This window comes from Fistularia commersonii, chromosome 10, assembly GCF_037954325.1.
Source record: "Fistularia commersonii isolate RoL2024-O1a breed Wild chromosome 10, RoL_Fcom_v1.0, whole genome shotgun sequence".
In the NCBI taxonomy this organism is placed as follows: Eukaryota; Metazoa; Chordata; class Actinopteri; order Syngnathiformes; family Fistulariidae; genus Fistularia; species Fistularia commersonii.
In genome coordinates, this window is record NC_141293.1 from 2,385,563 (window position 1) to 2,407,286 (window position 21,724).

Sequence of the window (21,724 nt, forward strand, 5' to 3'; positions counted from 1 at the left end):
TCATACATACATACAAATGTACTTATACACACACACAGACACACAAACACACATACATACATACATACACGCATACACGTATACGTATACATACACATATACCTCTATATACCTGTATACATACATATAGGTAATTATGAAACTACTTATGCTTATATTTACATTTCTACACACATTCAAACATATTTACAAACATTTCTACATACATACACGCATACATATATACACTCATAAATACACATATACATACTTATGCATGTACTTACATTCATACACACAAACGTACTTATACATATACATACACACACATACAAACACAGATACACGCATATGTACTTACATATACTAAAACATACACACATACATACATAAATGCATATATATATACATACATGTACACATTCATATATGTACATATGCACCTACATAAATTCATACATACATACACACATACATACTTATGCACATACTTACATACAAACTTACTAACACATATACACACATACATACATACATAGATGCACAAATGCATACATACGTATACAAAGAAATACAATCATACATACATAAATACACATATATACACACATATAAATGTATATATATGTATGTTTATTTGTTTTTGTCTATGTATGTATGTATGTATGTGTGTATGCATGTACTGAACCTCACCGCACGTCACTGACAGGAAGGGTCAGACCAGGATGTTCTTCCTTGGGAGACTGAGGTCGTTTGACATCTGTAGCTCCTCAACACTTCTACCAGTCTATGATAAGATAAGAACAACTTTATTAATCCCGAAGGAAATTGTTGTGCCAGAGTTACACAAAATATAACAGTAATAATAAAAAGAAAAAGGCAGAATTAGAAATAAAAATAAACTATAAACTATAAAGTGTCTCAGTGAAACTATAAAGTGTCTCAGTAAACAATGATAAAACTATAAGTGTCTTAGTAACAAGTGAGGTAAGGAGTGCACAATAGTATGATAAAAGGAAAAATTGCAGTGTAGCTGTTATGAAATGAAATATTGCACAGTTCTGAATATTGCACAGTGAAATGAAATATTGCACAGTTTTTGTTTTTTTTTTAGGTTAAAGATAGGTTTTTATGGTTGCCGGCGGCTGAATGGAGAGGAATTAAAAAGTCTGATCGCCTCAGGGAGGAAAGACCTCCTGTGGCGTTCAGTGCAGCTGTCTTGAGCCTGCTGCCCCAGCACACAACAGCGTAGAAGATGATGCTGGACACCATCGAGTGGTAGAACATCTGCAGCATGGTCCTGCAGATGTTGAAAGATCTGAGGAGGAACAGGCGGCTCTGACCCTTCTTGAAGATGGCGTTGGTGTTAACAGTCCAGTCCAGTTTACTGTCCGGCCCGCACACATCCTGCTTATTTTTATTTCTTTATTTCTTTATTTTATTCATTGCTATTTATTTTTGTCACTCTAATTATATTGTTTAGTTCTGGTTGTGTATTTTTCAGCCTCTTTTTTCCTTGATGTTGCCCATTGCTATCCTTGATGTTGTTGCTGTTGTTGTCTGATGTCTATTTACTCGTCGATGTCTTGCTATCTTCAGTCTTTCTATCTATATTCCTATTTTTCTCCTTTTTGTTGACATTCTGACTGTTACGCTGCTGTGACAAAGGGATATCCCCTCTGGGGATCAATAAAGTTTCTTATCCTTCCCCAAAAGAGTGAAGTAAGACTCAGCCTTGGTCTGAGAGCTCCTCCTCTGGTGGATTAAGATGTTACAAGAGGGGTTTTTGTTCAGCTCTGCAGGTGGTTTGTGTTATTGTGGGTCACTGGCACAGTAATACACTGCACTGTCTGCAGGCTGCAGGTTCTGTCCTTTTAAAGTTATTCTTGTGTCGGAAGAATCTATTTCAACACTGAACTTGTTCTTCAATGAATCTTTCCAGAAGGTGTCGTCCCCATCAGTCGTGACAATCCACTCCAGTCCTTTCCCTGCAGGTTGTCTGATCCAAGCTGTGTAGAAGGTGCTAACAGAATAGGAGACCTGACAGGTGATGGTCAGAGGTCGACCAGGCTGCACAGTCACAGAGGCTGGCTGTGTCAACTGGTAACCCTTGACACCTGTGGAGGAAACCATGTTGAATGTAGAAGGAATAAGAGTCAGTGTGCCGTGATGGTACTGTCAGTGTCTCTGCCTCAGTGATACTCACAGGATCCAGCAGTCAGCAGCAGCAGCAGCAGCAGAGATACAGACAACATGGTGCTACTGAAGAGGACCTGAGGGGAACTTCTCTTCTCCTGACTTTTTCAAGACGCCCCATGTTTATATCGGCCAGTAAGGAGGGACACTTTGCATACAAACAAAACATGCTGACTATAAACAAAGGAGTCAAAAAGAGCACTTACTACAAATATAATATGGGTTTGGACCAGGACTGGATTTGGAGGAAGAGCAGTTAATGTGTTCAAGATAAAGAGAAACCACACACCTATAGTTAGTTTGAATGCCAGATTGTTTATCCAAAGAATTTAAATAGGTGGTAAAGTAATTACTATTGGGTACCATGTAGACATTTACAAAGCTAACATTAACTACACAAAACCAAATGAATAGACATATAAATGAGTTTCACTTTCAACCCCTGGTTCCCTTAAAGAAACAAATTATTTTTTTTCTGCCATTGATTTAAACCAGGGGTGTCAAACTCATTTCTCACATACGGCCAAGGTAGATGTCAAGTGGGCCGGACCGTTAAAATAATGGCATACTCAGCAATAAATAACCAAAATATCATGTCCTTCCTCTGTTTTGGTGTAAAGAAGTACAAGAACATTAGGAAAATCTTGGAATTTCATGAACAATCCCTTTACAAAACATTTCATGAAACACCTCATATTTCCTTAGACAAAAGTGAAATTTACTTCTATCATTCACATGTTTGCATTGCAATCATGTGATCATGAGATCCCACTGATCGTACAAAGGCACAAAACTTTAACAAGTAATTAGTATTGAAAAATATAGTAATGCACTTTAAAGATTAAATGAGACTTATAACCATTTACACATGTGCATATAAAATCTGAATTGAATCCCTGCCTTCACCTTACAAACTAAAAAGAGTGCTATTAAATGTGTAAGGAAGAAAGTATTCACCTGTCCTGTAAATGTGTAAACTTCATCCATGAAACATAAATACACATACAATACATACTGAAAATGCATGGAGTTGCATGAACAGTAGAATTCCACCATACTAGTTTGTAGTGAAGCTGGTGACTTAACTTTAAATTGCACATATTCGCTAGCAATTAGCTAGCTGGCTTTTACCGCTGCTTCTCTGATTTCTCGGCTCTGGGTGAAAGTGGACGCTGTTTCCTCAGACCTGCCAGTTATTGGTTGATCTTATCTCTTCTGTTTCTTTGCAAGCTGTCATATTTTTCACTCTGAGTCTCGTAGTGGCGCCGTATATAATATTCTTTAAATACCGGAACTTGTTGCAAACACGCCGAGCACGAAGGTTTCCCGTGCGTCTCCGTAAATAAATAGGACGTAGTCCATTTTTCTTTGACAATTCTACACTCTTTAACTACTTTTCTCTATTTTGATAACGACATTTTGGCTAATGAGGGCGTAGCGGGGAGGTGGAGAACAGGGTAGAAAAAACGTCATAACAAGCAGCAGGTGGTGCATTGATAACGTCTGCTGATTGGTCCGTCTCAGTGACGCAGATTACCGTCTACTCTGACCAAAATAGTGCGCCCCCTAGCGGAACATTCTTGAATTGCATTTAATTTGAAAAAAATAAATCGTTGTCAAGACAACCCTGATGTAACCCTATTCTCTCTATCCTCCTCTCTCACTACGTCCATAAATCTTCTCTTTGTGTCGTCCTCCAGACCTCTTGCCTGGCAGCTCCAATTCCAGCATCCGTCTACCAATATATTCACTATCTCTCCTCTCTCCATGACCCAACCATCTCAGTCTGGCTTTTCTGACCTTCTGTCCAAAACATCTTACATGATGTGTTGTTCCTCTGATACTCATGTCTGATCCTCTCCATCCTGGTCACTCCCAAAGATCGCCTTAGCATCCTCATCTCTGCAACCTCTAGTTCTGCCTGCTGTCTTTTGGTCATTGTAACAGTTTCTAGTCCAAACATCATCGCTGGTCTCACCACTGTCTTGTACACCTTTCCTTTTATTCTGGCCGATAGTCTTCTATCTCTTCGTACCCCTGACACTTTTCTCCACCCATTCCAACCTGCTTGGACCCATCTCTTCACCTCTTTTCCACACTCTCCGTTGCTCTGGACTGTTGACCACAAGTACCTGAAATCCTCCAGCTTCTTGATCTTGACCTGAATCTGTTCCCTGCTCTCACAACAGATCACAATGTCAAACCTCATGGTCCATGGAGATTCTTTTCCAACCTCATCTGTCAGACCGTGCATCAACACTGCAAACCAGAAGGGGCTCAGAGCTGATCCCTGATGGAGTCCCACCTCCACCTTGAACTTCTCATTTCCCCTACAGCACACCGTACCAGTGTCTCACAGTTAGCATACATGTCCTGCACCAGTCTAACATACTTTTCTGCCACTCCAGATTTCCTCATACAATTCCATAGTTCCTCTCTTGGCACCCTGTCCTATGCTTTTTCTAGGTCTACAAAAACACAATTCAGCTCTCTCTGGCCTTTTCTGTACTTCCTATTAGCATTTTCAAAGAAAATACCGCATCTGTTGTACTCTTTCTTGGCATGAAGCCATACTGCTGTTCACAAATGCGGACTTCTTTTGCAGTCTAGTGTTCACTACTTTCATTCAACAAACAACATGAAATAATTTTAAATCCTCTTTCTCATTTAGACATGCATCACTAGTATTTGTTTTCAAAAAAAGTTTACTCAATTCATTCAAGTATTCATTAACTTATGGCTATCTGCACCTTGTTAGTGCTGCAACCAGAAGTCAGAAAGGAGAACATTTACTGAAACTAGTCATAAACAGAAAGTGTCATGGACTCAAGAAGTGATGCCTGAACTAAACACAAAGACACTCAGGAAGTAAAGTGCTTTAAGGGGGTTTATTTTGCAAGGGGGATGACTGGATGGCAGTGCAGGAGCCAGGAAACCGGCTAGCATACGCCGACAAAGGAGGAGCCAGGTTGGGGGGAAAAGAGGCAAATTCAGGACTCGGGAACAAAAAACGGCTCTTACTTTGGGGATGAAGATCCACCAGGAAGGGCAAGATGGACTCCAAGAGAGGGGTCTGTGTGGCAGTACCCACTCAAGACAAGCATCTATCCCTGAAGGGGCGGCAGCGAGCTCCTCCTTAAGCTCAGCCTGACGAGGCCTCATGATCCGCAGGTGTGCATTGCACCCCAGCTGAAATCATTCTCCTGCTCCATCACACTCACTGGTGAAAGACTGAGGTGGAAGGAGCTGCACACACACACACACTCACACTCACACACACACACACGCACACACACATACACACATTTGTTGTCTCTATCAGCAAAAGAGCAGATGAACTAATGCACAGATAGTTTGAGTGTGTGGCTGAATATGATAGAGAATTACACATCAGCAAGCTTTGGTATTGATTTTGAATTAAAAACTTTGAAGAAAATGAAATAAAAATATCCAGTGAAAGACGGGTATTAGTGGGAAAATTGTGAAAAAAAATAATCCTAAAATGGTCGATAAAAAGTATAAGGAAGAATCAAAGATGCTGTGTGAAGATGGAGAAGGTGTCCTGATCAAGAAAACAATCCAATCAAATGTGTAAAAATGTTTGAGAACTTTATAAAACACTAAATTGTTGATATATTGGTTTGATAGGAGTCTATCCAAATTTCAAAGATTTCTTACCTGTAGCTTAGAGACTAAGATGCATCTGGACTTTGCACATTGTTTATGGAAAGATCAAACCACCAACATCATTACATTACATTTGGCAGACGCTTTTATCCAAAGCGACTTACAATAGAAAACATAAGGACTGCAAATAACACTTGCAAATACAAGATACACAGGAAATATACAGAACAGTAAGCTTGGGTTAGTGAGTTTTTTTTTGTTTTGTTTTGTCAAAGTCAAACACAAACGTACACAAACGTACACACACACACACACACACTGCATAGCCTAACTTGGTGTCTAACCTGATCTGGGGCAGCTCAAGCATCAGCGCAGTCACATCATCTGGACATTAGAAAGTCCAAACTCTAAGAAATCAATATTTATCACTGTGGACTGCATTCAAAAAGAGATTTTTCTTATCATAAGAAACAGTTCTGAAATGGTCTGAAAGCTCCTCATCTGGATTCAAACGCGACTCTTTTTTTAGTCAACGTCTGACACGTCGAACAAATTCATCTTTTTGTCTTTTCCCACTTTGCCTCTCACATGCTTGGACGGAGTCTCTCCCAGATAAACACCCACAATGAACCATTCATTTCTCTGCTATCATCAAGTCTATATCAGTAATCATGACAGGTGAGATCGCAGGAAAAGCCTTGGCACTGTTACCATGAAGCTACTTACTAGTGACTTGTAAGTTCACTACAAGAGGAGCTCACTTTTCTGTTTGCACACCACAATGTTCATTTATTTCCCATTGAAATGATGGGAAGAAGGAAAGAAGCTGTGTGAAATAGAGCAGGTGACCTGATCGAGAAAAATACCCAATCACAAATCAGAATGAAAAAATGTCAACACTTCTTTGAATTCATTTTTGTCAGAATGTGGAATCTGGGTAAAAAGTAGTTTTATCAAGATTTAACATTCTGACAAAAAAAAAAAAAAGTTTTTTTTTTTTTACCAGTTGAGTCACTTAGAATAACTTGGAGAGGAGCGTACTTTTCTATTTCCACAAAATGTTGAAAATAACAGTAAGAACCAAAGGCAAACAGTTATTTCAGGATTGATGAAAAATAGATTTTTATAGCTCATGTTTGTATCAGCACAAAAGAAAATTAACTAAAGGAGATTGGAAATGTATGTATTTGTATTTAACTGTGTTTAACTGGGAAAGAACTTGAATTTGCCAAGAAAGAATAAAATCCCTCCAGCCTTTAAAACAATTGAGAATTTAGAAGGTCCAACCCTAAAGCCAACGCTGCTGTCTGTCAGTGTGGACTGTGTTCAAAAAGAGATTTTTCTCATCATATGAAAGTGTTCTGAAATGGTCTGAGAGCTCCTCCTCTGGTGGATTAAGATGTTACAAGAGGGGTTTTTGTTCAGCTTTACAGGTGGTTTGTGTTATTGTGGGTCTTTAGCACAGTAATACACTGCACTGTCTGCAGGCTGCAGGTTCTGTCCTTTTAAAGTTATTCTTGTCCTGGAAGAATCTATTTCAAAATTGAACTTGTTCTTGAAAGAATCTTTCCAGTGTGTGGTGTCCCCATCAGTTGTGACAATCCACTCCAGTCCTTTCCCTGCACGTTGTCTGATCCAAGCTGTCCAGCCGCTGCTGATACGATAGGAGAGCTGACAGGTGATGGTCAGAGGTCGACCAGGCTGCACAGTCACAGAGGCTGGCTGTGTCAACTGTGCACCCTTGACACCTGTGGAGGAAACCATGTTGAATGTAGAAGGAATAAGAGTCAGTGTGCCGTGATGGTACTGTCAGTGTCTCTGCCTCAGTGATACTCACAGGATCCAGCAGTCAGCAGCAGCAGCAGCAGCAGAGATACAGACAACATGGTGCTACTGAAGAGGACCTGAGGGGAACTTCTCTTCTCCTGACTTTTTCAAGACGCCCCATGTTTATATCGGCCAGTAAGGAGGGACACTTTGCATACAAACAAAACATGCTGACTATAAACAAAGGAGCCAAAACTCGCACATGTATATAATAATTGGATGATTTCATGCATTGAATCATAATCTTCACTGCTTTCATGAAGATCCATGCTGCAGTGGACACTTCAGATCCATGAGAGATCATCTTCTTCAACAATAACTCATGGAAAGACCAGTCAAACACTGGATTTAAGGATCAAATTCTGAATCAACACTTTCCTCATGGTTTCCTTTCACTCACTTATCAATAAGATCAATAAATAGTGTTTAAAAAGGCTGCTGTGTGGATATATAACATATATATATATATATATATATATATATATATACACGCATACATGTACCCATTCATATATATATATATATATATATGCACCTACATACATTCATACATACTTACACACATACATACTTATGCACATACTTACATACCTAAATACATACATGTATACATACATATATAAGTATTTATGCACCTATTTACATTTACACATACATATTGAACTACAGTTCTATATACATACAAACATACATAGGCACTTAAATTCATACATACATACATACATACAAATGTACTTATACACACACACACATTCAAACATCTTTACAAACATTTCTACATACATACATGCATACATATATACACTCATAAATACACATATACATACTTATGCATGTACTTACATACAAACTTACTAACACATATACACACACACATACATACATAGATGCACAAATGCATACATACGTATACAAAGAAATACAATCATACATACATAAATACACATATATACACACATATAAATGTATATTTATGTATGTTTATTTGTTTTTGTATATGTTTGTATGTATGCATGTGTGTATGCATGTACTGAACCTCACCGCACGTCACTGACAGGAAGGGTCAGACCAGGATGTTCTTCCTTGGGAGACTGAGGTCGTTTGACATCTGTAGCTCCTCAACACTTCTACCAGTCTATGGTCCGGCCCGCACACATCCTGCTTATTTTTATTTCTTTATTTTATTCATTGCTATTTATTTTTGTCACTCTAATTATATTGTTTAGTTCTGGCTGTGTATTTTTCAGCCTCTTTTTTCCTTGATGTTGCCCATTGTTATCCTTGATGTTGTCGCTGTTGTTGTCTGATGTCTTTTTACTCGTCGATGTCTTGCTGTCTTCAGTCTTTCTATCTATTTTCCTATTTTTCTCCTTTTTGTTGACATTATGACTGTTACGCTGCTGTGACAAAGGGATATCCCCTCTGGGGATCAATAAAGTTTCTTATCCTTCCCCAAAAGAGTGAAGTAAGACTCAGCAGTGGTCTGAGAGCTCCTCCTCTGGTGGATTAAGATGTTACAAGAGGGGTTTTTGTTCAGCTCTGCAGGTGGTTTGTGTTATTGTGGGTCTCTGGCACAGTAATACACTGCACTGTCTGCAGGCTGCAGGTTCTGTCCTTTTAAAGTTATTCTTGTCCTGGAAGAATCTATTTCAAAACTGAACTTGTTCTTAAAAGAATCTTTCCAGGATGTGGAGCTTCCATCAGTCCTGACAATCCACTCCAGTCCTTTCCCTGCAGGTTGTCTGATCCAAGCTGTCCAGCCGTCGCTGATAGAATAGGAGAGCTGACAGGTGATGGTCAGAGGTCGACCAGGCTGCACAGTCACAGAGGCTGGCTGTGTCAACTGGTAACCCTTGACACCTGTGGAGGAAACCATGTTGAATGTAGAAGGAATAAGAGTCAGTGTGCCGTGATGGTACTGTCAGTGTCTCTGCCTCAGTGATACTCACAGGATCCAGCAGTCAGCAGCAGCAGCAGCAGCAGAGATACAGACAACATGGTGCTACTGAAGAGGACCTGAGGGGAACTTCTCTTCTCCTGACTTTTTCAAGACGCCCCATGTTTATATCGGCCAGTAAGGAGGGACACTTTGCATACAAACAAAACATGCTGACTATAAACAAAGGAGCCAAAACTCGCACATGTATATAATAATTGGATGATTTCATGCATTGAATCATAATCTTCACTGCTTTCATGAAGATCCATGCTGCAGTGGACACTTCAGATCCATGAGAGATCATCTTCTTCAACAATAACTCATGGAAAGACCAGTCAAACGCTGGATTTAAGGATCAAATTCTGAATAACACTTTCCTCATGGCTGCCTTTCACTCCCTTATCAATAAATAGTGTATATTATGGTCATCCTGTCATTACACATGTTGGTCCTCAAAGGTCACATTGTTTTCACAGAAAATATCCATCAGATGTTTGTGGGTTGTTTGTTTATTTTTTTTTGGCTTATTCTTCAGCAGGTTCAACAGCCGCAACCGCTGATTAAGAACCTGAATTCATGTTCTTGCTGGTGCTCGTTCTTCTGCGTCGCACACAAGAGGGAACACGGATCCTTCTGAATGAAGTATCATATAAATTGCATTTGGAAGAATGCAGCGTTTTTATCTTTTCAACCTGAAATCTTCACATTTTGTCTTTTACAGACACTTTAGGTCCAATGATATCAAATGGAAGATAAAGGGATAAAGTTGATGAGCCCTACAATGAAGTTTATGGGAAAGAGTAGTGGAAACTAGACTGAGAGCAGAAGTCAGCATTTGTGAACAGCAGTATGGCTTCATGCCTAGGAAGAGTACTACAGATGCAGTATTTGCGTTGAGAATGCTAATGGAAAAGTACAGGGAAGGTCAGAGGGAGTTGCATTGTGTTTTTGAAGACCTAGAAAAAGCATATGACAGGGTGCCAAGAGAGGAGCTCTGGTATTGTATGAGGAAGTCTGGAGTGGCAGAGAAGTATGTTAGACTGGTGCAGGACATGTATGCTCACTGTGAGACACTGGTACGGTGTGCTGTAGGGGAAATGAGAAGTTCAAGGTGGAAGTGGGACTCCATCAGGGATCAGCTTTGAGCCCCTTCTTGTTCGCAATGGTGATGGACAGGCTGACAGATGAGGTTAGACAGGAATCCCCATGGACCATGATGTTTGGGGATGACATTGTGATCTGTAGTGAGAGCAGAAAACAGGTAGAGGAAAATCTAGAGAGGTGGAGGTATGCTCTGGAAAGGAGAGGAATGAAAGTTAGTCACAGCCAAACAGAATATATGTGTGTGAGTGAGAGGAACTCGGGTGGAACGGTGAGGCTACAGGGAGTGGAGATCAAGAAGCTGGAGGATTTCAGGTACTTGGGGTCAAAAGTCCAGAGCAACGGAGAGTGCGGAAAAGAGGTGAAGAGACGGGTCCAAGCAGGTTGGAATGGGTGGAGAAAAGTGTCAGGGGTACTATGTGATAGAAGACTTTCAGCCAGAATAAAAGGAAAGGTGTACAAGACAGTGGTGAGACCAGCGATGATGTTTGGACTAGAAACTGTTACAATGACCAAAAGACAGCAGGCAGAACTAGAGGTTGCAGAGATGAAGATGTTGAGGTTCTCTCTGGGAGTGACCAGGATGGAGAGGATCAGACATGAGTATCAGAGGAACAGCACATGTCAGATGTTTTGGAGAGAAGGTCAGAGAAGCCAGACTGAGATGGTTGGGTCATGGACAGAGGAGGGATAGAGAATATATTGGTAGACGGATGCTGGAATTGGAGCTGCCAGGCAAGAGGTCTGGAGGAAGACACAAATAGAAGGTTTATGGACGTAGTGAGAGAAGATATGAAGGTAGTTGGTGTGAGAGAGGAGGATACAGAGAATAGGGTTAGATGGAGAAAGCTGATACCTGAAGGGAAAAGCCGAAAGAAGAAGAACGTTTGTTCTGATATTCTTTGTTGATTTGACAGTGTTCATCAACAGTAGAAGGAAACTTTAGGAATTCTCCAGTGTGACAAAGTACTTGACACATCCCTGACGTGCTTCACTGACTCTCAAACAGACCGGAGTGTTTTTCACTTCTTGTTCAACCTTGTGGCCTCATGTGTCTGTGTGTCTCTTGCACAGTAGTAGACAGCTGAATCTTCTGCTATCAGACGCTTCTTCTCCAGATACACTACGTTCCTGGAAGTGTCTTTGCTGATGGAAAACTGCCCTTGGAGAGTTCGGGCAAATACGGTGCCGCTTCCGGCGTCGATGCGACCGATCCATTCCGGGCCTTTCCCTGCTTTCTGACGAATCCAGTGCAGCCAAGCAAGTGGAAGACCGCTGACTTTGCATGACAGAGTGACCGACTCTCCGGGTCTGCTGACCACTGGATCCGAAGAGGTGAGGGTTTGTCCCTGGACAGCTGAAACACACACACACACACACACTTTAGATAACAAGACACGTCCAGAACTCCCTTCGTCACCTCCAGCTGACGTCACCTTCGCTCACCTGAAACGAGACCCAAGAGGAGGATACTTGCAACAACCGTCATGGCCGCTGCCTCTGCTGCTGGAGAGATGATGTGTGTGTTGTAGACAGAATGAAGCTTATGTAGTGTTCAAGTAGAGGGGCGCGGCTTCTTCTCCTTTTGCATCACCTAAAGTTTGAGAAGACTCTGCAAAACGCTTGGAGTCAGAGACACTTTTTGTCCCCGAGGGGCAATTGTGGTAGCAGAAGCAAAGTTGCAAGCATGAAGAGTAAAGTGGAAAAAAATGAGACAGAAAAGAGTATATATATATATACATTCTACATACAGGACTGTGTCTGAAAATTAGAATATTGTGATAAAGTTCTTTATCTTCTGTAACGCATTTACAAAAACAAAAATGTCATACATTCTGGATTCATTGCAAGTCCACTGAAATATTGCAAGACTTTTATCATTTTAATATTGCTGATTATGTCTTACATCTTAAGAAAACTCAAAAATTATATCTCAAAATATTAGAATATCATGAAAAAGTAATTTTTGTCTTTGTAATTTTATTACAGAAGATAAAGACCTTTATCACATAATCTGATTTTCTGAGATAGATAGATAGATAGATAGATAGATAGATAGATAGATAGATAGATAGATAGATAGATAGATAGATAGATAGATAGATAGATAAAAATAAAATTACTTTACAAAATTGTGAAAACATTACTTACATTCAGTAATGTAATTAATGTTTCAGAATTTTAAATCTCGGTATGAGTTAAGTTTCAGAGAAATAATTTCATGTCTATAAATTCATATTTTTCAGACAATAATATCCTGTATCTTTAGAAAATGATTATCATGCAGGTTTTAATCCAGTTTCAACCTCTCTGTGTTGTCAGATGTCACTATTGTTTGTTTGTTTGTTTAGAAGTTTATCAGGACAGTGTACAATTAAGCACAGAGGCAGAGATGTTTGTACAAGATTATAGCTCATAGCTAATTTCCATCTGTAGTCCTGGACAATACAAATATAAAACTGTATAAAATAGACAATATACATAAAATATACAGATAGGCAATAAAATAACTATACAATATATAAACAGGCGATAAAATATGTATTTTGCAAGTTGAAAGTGCTATTGTTGTGATATTGTTACTTTGGTCATCTGGGGGCAAAATACCCGTCTGGGTATTAGATGTGAATTTCTCTACTGGAGGATAAATAAGCGAATATGTTATGTAAATCAAAATTTGAAACAATTTGGGAAGTCTCTCCAATGATTTATGAACCTTTTTTTTTAGCAAGTACAGAGTAAAGTTGGACAAATCCATCTCTGCCATCGGTCAGTGTGGACTGTGTTCAAAAAGGGATTTTTGATATCAAATGAAAGTGTTCTGAAATGGTCTGAGAGCTCCTCCTCTGGTGGATTAAGATGTTACAAGAGGGGTTTTTGTTCAGCTCTGCAGGTGGTTTGTGTTATTGTGGGTCTCTGGCACAGTAATACACTGCACTGTCTGCAGGCTGCAGGTTCTGTCCTTTTAAAGTCACAATGTTACTGGAAGAATCTAATTCAATGCTGAACTTGTTCTTCAGTGAGTCCTTGAAGTAAGTGGCTCCAGTGTATCTCATTCCAATCCACTCCAGTCCTTTCCCTGCAGGTTGTCTGATCCAAGCTGTGTAGTGGCTGCTAACAGAATAGGAGACCTGACAGGTGATGGTCAGAGGTCGACCAGACTGCACAGTCACAGAGGCTGGCTGTGTCAACTGTTCACCCTTGACACCTGTGGAGGAAACCATGTTGAATGTAGAAGGAATAAGAGTCAGTGTGCCGTGATGGTACTGTCAGTGTCTCTGCCTCAGTGATACTCACAGGATCCAGCAGTCAGCAGCAGCAGCAGCAGCAGAGATACAGACAACATGGTGCTACTGAAGAGGACCTGAGGGGAACTTCTCTTCTCCTGACTTTTTCAAGACGCCCCATGTTTATATCGGCCAGTAAGGAGGGACACTTTGCATACAAACAAAACATGCTGACTATAAACAAAGGAGTCAAATAGAGCACTTACTACAAATACAATGTGGGTTTGGACCAGGGCTGGATTTGGAGGAAGAGCACTTAATGTGTTAAAGATAAAGAGAAACCACACACCAATATTTAGTTTAAATGCCAGCTTGTTTCTAAATAATTTAAATAGGTAGAAAAAGTAATTGCAATTAGGTACCATGTAGACATTTACAAAGCTAACATTAACTACACAAAACCAAATGAATAGACATATAAATGAGTCTCACTTTCAACCCCTGGTTCCCTTAAAGAAACAAATGATTTTTTTTCTGCCATTGATTTAAACCAGGGGTGTCAAACTCATTTCTCACATACGGCCAAGGTAGATGTCAAGTGGGCCGGACCGTTAAAATAATGGCATACTCAGCAATAAATAACCAAAATATCATATCTTTCCTCTGTTTTGGTGTAAAGAAGTACAAGAACATTCGGAAAATCTTGGAATTTCATGAACAATCCCTTTACAAAACATTTCATGAAACACCTCATATTTCCTTCGACAAAAGTGAAATTTACTTCTATCATTCACATGTTTGCATTGCAATCATGAGATCATGAGATCCCACTGATCGTACAAAGGCACAAAACTTTAACAAGTAATTAGTATTGAAAAATATAGTAATGCACTTTAAAGATTAAATGAGACTTATAACCATTTACACATGTGCATATAAAATCTAAATTGAATCCCTGCCTTCACCTGACAAACTAAAAAGGGTGCTATTAAATGAGTAAGGAAGAAAGTATTCACCTGTCCTGTAAATGTGTAAACTTCATCCATGAAACATAAATACACATACAATACATACTGAAAATGCATGGAGTTGCATGAACAGTAGAATTCCAACATACTAGTTTGTAGTGAAGCTGGTGACTTAACTTTAAATTGCACATATTCGCTAGCAATTAGCTAGCTGGCTTTTACCGCTGCTTCTCTGATTTCTCTGCTTTGGGTGAAAGTGGACGCTGTTTCCTCAGACCTGCCAGTTATTGGTTGATCTTATCTCTTCTGTTTCTTTGCAAGCTGTCATATTTTTCACTCTGATTCTCGTAGTGGCGCCGAATATTATATTCCTTAAATACCAAAACTTGTTTCAAACACGCCGAGCACGAAGGTTTCCCGTGCGTCTCCGTAAATAAATAGGAAGTAGTCCATTTTTCTTTGACAATTCTACACTCTTTAACTACTTTTCTCTATTTTGATAACGACATTTTGGCTAATGAGGGCGTAGCGGGGAGGTGGAGAACAGGGTAGAAAAAACGTCATAACAAGCAGCAGGTGGTGCATTGATAACGTCTGCTGATTGGTCCGTCTCAGTGACGCTTGTTACCGTCTACTCTGACCAAAATAGTGCGCCCCCTAGTGGAACATTCTTGAATTGCGTTTAATTAAAAAAAATAAATCCTTGTCTTTTATGCATTTTTTCACTTTCAAAGGTATCCTGCAGGCCTGGTCGAACCCCTTTGCGGGCCGCATGTTTGACACCCCTGATTTAAACTTATTTACTTTCAGTTTCTGATTTGAGCTCTATTTAAATTCTGTTTCCAGTCTTTCTCCATCATAGCTTCTTAGTCAGTTCCTACTTTTAAATGTTTAAGCGGTAAGTTATTTTGCTTTTACTAGTCCTTCTTTCTTTTAAATCAATACAGACCTATTTTAGTGTAAAGAAATCCAGTGTCAGTATTACCTTCCTACTCGCAGGTTATTACAACTATGGTAACTCGAGTTTACCACAGGAAAGTTACATGAAGTATCTTAATTAACCCAATAGAAAATGAACACCTTCAATTGCAATCAGACTTAAGATCATCTTCTTTCAGCTTTTCCCTTCAGGGGTCTTCACAGCGAATCAACCTACTCCATGTAACCCTATTCTCTCTATCCTCCTCTCTCACTACGTCCATAAATCTTCTCTTTGTGTCGTCCTCCAGACCTCTTGCCTGGCAGCTCCAATTCCAGCATCCGTCTACCAATATATTCACTATCCCTCCTCTGTCCATGACCCAACCATCTCAGTCTGGCTTCTCTGACCTTCTCTCCAAAATATCTTACATGATGTTCCTCTGATACTCATGTCTGATCCTCTCCATCCTGGTCACTCCCAAAGAGAACCTCAACATCTTCATCTCTGCAACCTCTAGTTCTGCCTGCTGTCTTTTGGTCATTGTAACAGTTTCTAGTCCAAACATCATCGCTGGTCTCACCACTGTCTTGTACACCTTTCCTTTTATTCTGGCCGATAGTCTTCTATCTCTTCGTACCCCTGACACTTTTCTCCACCCATTCCAACCTGCTTGGACCCGTCTCTTCACCTCTTTTCCGCACTCTCCGTTGCTCTGGACTGTTGACCACAAGTACCTGAAATCCTCCAGCTTCTTGATCTCCACTCCCTGTAGCCTCACCGTTCCACCCGAGTTCCTCTCATTCACACACATATATTCTGTCTTGCTGCAACTAACCTTGATCCCTCTCCTTTCCAGCGCATACCTCCACCTCTCTTGATTTTCCTGAATCTGTTCCAGGCTCTCATAACAGATCACAATGTCATCTGCAAACCTCATGGTCCATGGAGATTCTTGTCCAACCTCATCTGTCAGACTGTGCATCAACACTGCAAACCAGAAGGGGCTCAGAGCTGATCCCTGATGGAGTCTCACCTCCACCTTGAACTTCTCATTTCCCCTACAGTACACCGTACCAATGTCTCACAGTTAGCATACATGTCCTGCACCAGTCTAACATACTGTTCTGCCACTCCAGATTTCCTCATACAATTCCAGAGTTCCTCTCTTGGCACCCTGTCCTATGCTTTTTCTAGGTCTACAAAAACACAATTCAGCTCTCTCTGGCCTTTTCTGTAATTTTCTATTAGCATTCTTAAAGAAAATACTGCATCGGTCGGACTCTTTCTTGGCATGAAGCCATGCTGCTGTTCATGAATGCGGACTTCTTTTTGCAGTCTAGTTCACACTACTTTCATTTCACCCACAACATGAAATCCTTTTTAATCCTATTTCTCATTTAGACATCTATGACTAGTATGTTTTCAAAAGATTTTTACCCAATTTATTCAAATATTCAATAACTTATGACTATCTGCACCTGGGTTACACCTTGTTAGTACTGCAACCTGAATTCAAAAAGAAGTAGAACATTTACCGACATTTGAAATTAGTCATAAACAGAAAGTGTCATGGACTCAAGATGTGATGCCTGAACTAAACACAAAGACACTCAGGAAGTATTTTGCGTAATTATGGATCGTTCTAAGAAGTTTTCCCCAGTGTGGAATAATTTCGATCATGTGACTCCGTAATTGAAGTCCAACGCTACCTGACAGAAGCAAACACACCCAGAAACCAAGACCCTTTACAATATTGGAAATGGAACCAGAAAACACATCCACGTCTGCATCAACTTGCACTTAAAACTCTCTGCTCACCATCGTCATCTGTACCATGTGAAAGAGTATTTTCTAAGACTGGGGAGCTGGTGTCTAAGAGGAGAAATCACCTTGGAGCAAAGACACTCCAAAAACTCTTGTTCCCCAATAACCATTTATAAACTAATCACTTTTTTGTCTTTTATTTCATTTGATTGAACAGTTAAAAATGTGTACACAAGTCAAAAATTGTAACAGATTTGTACTCAAATTTGCTATATTTTACAAACCAACTCAGTTTAGCATTTACACAAACAAGGAATTTCTTTACCTGCAGGGATTTTATAATTACTGCAGGGGTCACTATTGGGTGACCAACACAGTATCAATACACTGCCGACACAGTTTGTCTGGTGTGTCAATACACTCCTTGAGGTGTCATCGTCCCATCACTACGGAGACCAGAAGTCAGACAGAAGATGAACATTTATTCTTCGTACCCCTGACACTTTTCTCCACCCATTCCAACCTGCTTGAACCCGTCTCTTCACCACTTTTCCACCCTCTCCATTGCTGTGGACTATTGACCCCTGCTCTCACGACAGATCACAATGTCATCTGCAATCATGGTCCATGGATATTCATGTCCATCACCCCTGCAAACGAGAAGGGGCTCAGAGCTGATCCCTGATGGAGTCCCACCTCCACCGTGAACTTCTCTTTACCCCTACAGTACACCTCGCCACTGTCTCACCCCTAGCATACATGTCCTGCACCAGTCTAACATACTTCTGGAAGAATCGAATTCAATATTGAACTGGTTCTTCAATGAATCTTTCCAGTATGTTGTGGATCCACGAGCACCACTGACAATCCACTCCAGTCCTTTCCCTGCAGGTTGTCTGATCCAAGCTGTGTGGTAGCTGCTAACAGAATAGGAGACCTGACAGGTGATGGTCAGAGGTCGACCAGGCTGCACAGTCACAGAGGCTGGCTGTGTCAACTGGTAACCCTTGACACCTGTGGAGGAAACCATGTTGAATGTAGAAGGAATAAGAGTCAGTGTGCCGTGATGGTACTGTCAGTGTCTCTGCCTCAGTGATACTCACAGGATCCAGCAGTCAGCAGCAGCAGCAGCAGCAGAGATACAGACAACATGGTGCTACTGAAGAGGACCTGAGGGGAACTTCTCTTCTCCTGACTTTTTCAAGACGCCCCATGTTTATATCGGCCAGTAAGGAGGGACACTTTGCATACAAACAAAACATGCTGACTATAAACAAAGGAGTCAAAAGGAGCACTTACTACAAATATAATATGGGTTTGGACCAGGACTGGATTTGGAGGAAGAGCAGTTAATGTGTTCAAGATAAAGAGAAACCACACACCTATAGTTAGTTTGAATGCCAGATTGTTTATCCAAAGAATTTAAATAGGTGGAAAAAGTAATTCCAATTGGGTACCATGTAGACATTTACAAAGCTAACATTAACTACACAAAACCAAATGAATAGACATATAAATGAGTTTCACTTTCAACCCCTGGTTCCATTAAAGAAACAAATGATTTTTTCTGTTTTTTCTGTTCTTCTGTTTCTTTGCAAGCTGTCATATTTTTCACTCTGAGTCTCGTAGTGGCGCCGTATATTATATTCTTTAAATACCGGAACTTGTTTCAAACACGCCGAGCACGAAGGTTTCCCTTTGTCTCCGTAAATAAATGAGACGTAGTCCGTTTTTCTTTGAAAATTCTACACTCTTTAACTACTTTTCTCTATTTTTTTTCACTTGTAGAGTCACTTAGAATAACTTGGAGAGGAGCGTACTTTTCTATTTCCACAAAATGTTCAAAATAACAGTAAGAACCAAAGGTAAACAGTGATTTCAGGATTGATGAAAAATAGATTTTTATAGCTCATGTTTGTATCAGCACAAAAGAAAATTAACTAAAGGAGATTGGAAATGTATGTATTTGTATTTAACTGTGTTTAACTGGGAAAGAACTTGAATTTGCCAAGAAAGAATAAAATCCCTCCAGCCTTTAAAACAATTGAGAATTTAGAAGGTCCAACCCTAAAGCCAACGCTGCTGTCTGTCACTGTGGCCTGTGTTCAAAAAGAGATTTTTTCTTATCAAATGAAAGTGTTCTGAAATGGTCTGAGAGCTCCTCCTCTGGTGGATTAAGATGTTACAAGAGGGGTTTTTGTTCAGCTCTGCAGGTGGTTTGTGTTATTGTGGGTGTCTGGCACAGTAATACACTGCACTGTCTGCAGGCTGCAGGTTCTGTCCTTTTAAAGTCACAATGTTGCTGGAAGAATCTAATTCAATATTGAACTGGTTCTTCAAAGAATCTTTCCAGAATGTGGTGTACCCGATACGACCACTGACAATAAACTCCAGTCCTTTCCCTGCAGGTTGTCTGATCCAAGCTGTGTGGTGGCTGCTTACAGAATAGGAGACCTGACAGGTGATGGTCAGAGGTCGACCAGGCTGCACAGTCACAGAGGCTGGCTGTGTCAACTGTTCACCCTTGACACCTGTGGAGGAAACCATGTTGAATGTAGAAGGAATAAGAGTCAGTGTGCCGTGATGGTACTGTCAGTGTCTCTGCCTCAGTGATACTCACAGGATCCAGCAGTCAGCAGCAGCAGCAGCAGCAGCAGAGATACAGACAACATGGTGCTACTGAAGAGGACCTGAGGGGAACTTCTCTTCTCCTGACTTTTTCAAGACGCCCCATGTTTATATCGGCCAGTAAGGAGGGACACTTTGCATACAAACAAAACATGCTGACTATAAACAAAGGAGCCAAAACTCGCACATGTATATAATAATTGGATGATTTCATGCATGAAATCATTATCTTCACTGCTTTCATGAAGATCCATGCTGCAGTGGACACTTCAGATCCATGAGAGATCATCTTTTTAACAATAACTCATGGAAAGACCAGTCAAACACTGGATTTAAAGATCAAATTCTGAATAACACTTTCCTCATGGCTGCCTTTCACTCACTTATCAATAAGATCAATAAATAGTGTATATTATGGTCATCCTGTCATTACACATGTTGGTCCTCAAAGGTCACATTGTTTTCACAGAAAATATGTATCAGATGTTGTGGGTTGTTTGGTTTTTTTGCCTTATTTTTTAACCTTCCTCTCAAGTCTGTGTCTGTTTTCCCAGTAGAGGATCAAGAGTTGCACCTGCAAATCCTTCCAAACAAGCCCTCCATCATTACACATCTCTGCATTGTGTTTTTTCTGACGTCTCCTCGATTCCAGTCCGGCGTCATCAGACCTGCAGCTCGCTTAGATGATTCCCACCTCCAAAGATAACATGAAAACATCCTGTAGGCCTCTGCTAGTCCACAGCCTGGAGGAGAAGGAGTAGAAAGGTGACAGCTATGACAAACTAAGCTCTCAAAGATGAGTTCAGAAGGTAAAATTCTCTCCTTTGGTCAGGATTGTGCTCCAGACCACGCATGAAAAGTCTCTGCAAGTCTAGTTTGTATTGTAGTCACCAGGTTTTAAGTCACAGGTTATGATAACAATCATACCTCTATTGGTTTGTTACAGATTTTTTTTTTTTTGGTTGTATTTAAACCTCCCAAATTGTCCCCAAATTATGATTCTCAGAAGATAAGGTCCGATATTCCTCTCTTAGTCCGGCAGTTGTGAAATTCACATCATACACAGAGATCCTGTACAAAACAAATGCAAAGGTCAAACTGGAAAGAAAAAAAAAAAAAAAACATTGTGTGAGAGTCATTCTCCAAAGATACCTGATATTTCTGGAGTAAAAACATACATTCATACTATTTTGAGTGTTTTTTTTCCAAGTGCAGCCTCAGGGCGGCACAGGCCAGTGTCTTTCTGAGCTGGTTGCAAGCCCTGAGACAGTGTCTATCATCAGAATTCACCCCCTTGGATGTTTTACCGTTTTAGTGTTTTCACAAATCAATCATGATCGGTAAAATGTGGCTTTTTAACAGAAAAATTTATCTGAAAAAGTTCTTTAATGTCCAAGTGAAAACAGATTTCTACAAAGAAATGTCAATGAAATAAAAATATATAAAGAAATATAATTGTTTGCATAATTAATCACCCCCTTTTTAAGTTAATACATGAAGACTCCAAGCAATGGATGGATACAAAAAAAAAATCCAAAAAATCCAT

The 21,724-nt window shown here is 40.1% G+C and overlaps 3 gene segments (V, D, J or C); all 3 read right to left on the reverse strand.

The window, feature by feature from the left end:
• Positions 1-1,532: 1,532 nt before the first annotated feature.
• On the reverse strand, positions 1,533-2,234 carry LOC147230069 (immunoglobulin heavy variable 2-4-like). The segment is given in 2 exon segments: positions 1,533-2,096; positions 2,186-2,234. Coding segments are annotated over 2 exon segments (354 nt in total).
• A 9,457-nt stretch (positions 2,235-11,691) lies between these two features.
• LOC147230070 (immunoglobulin heavy variable 3-74-like) lies at positions 11,692-12,167 on the reverse strand. The segment is given in 2 exon segments: positions 11,692-12,026; positions 12,116-12,167. Coding segments are annotated over 2 exon segments (378 nt in total).
• A 1,405-nt stretch (positions 12,168-13,572) lies between these two features.
• Positions 13,573-14,015, reverse strand: LOC147230071 (Ig heavy chain V region 5A-like). The segment is given in 2 exon segments: positions 13,573-13,877; positions 13,967-14,015. Coding segments are annotated over 2 exon segments (354 nt in total).
• Positions 14,016-21,724: the final 7,709 nt, after the last annotated feature.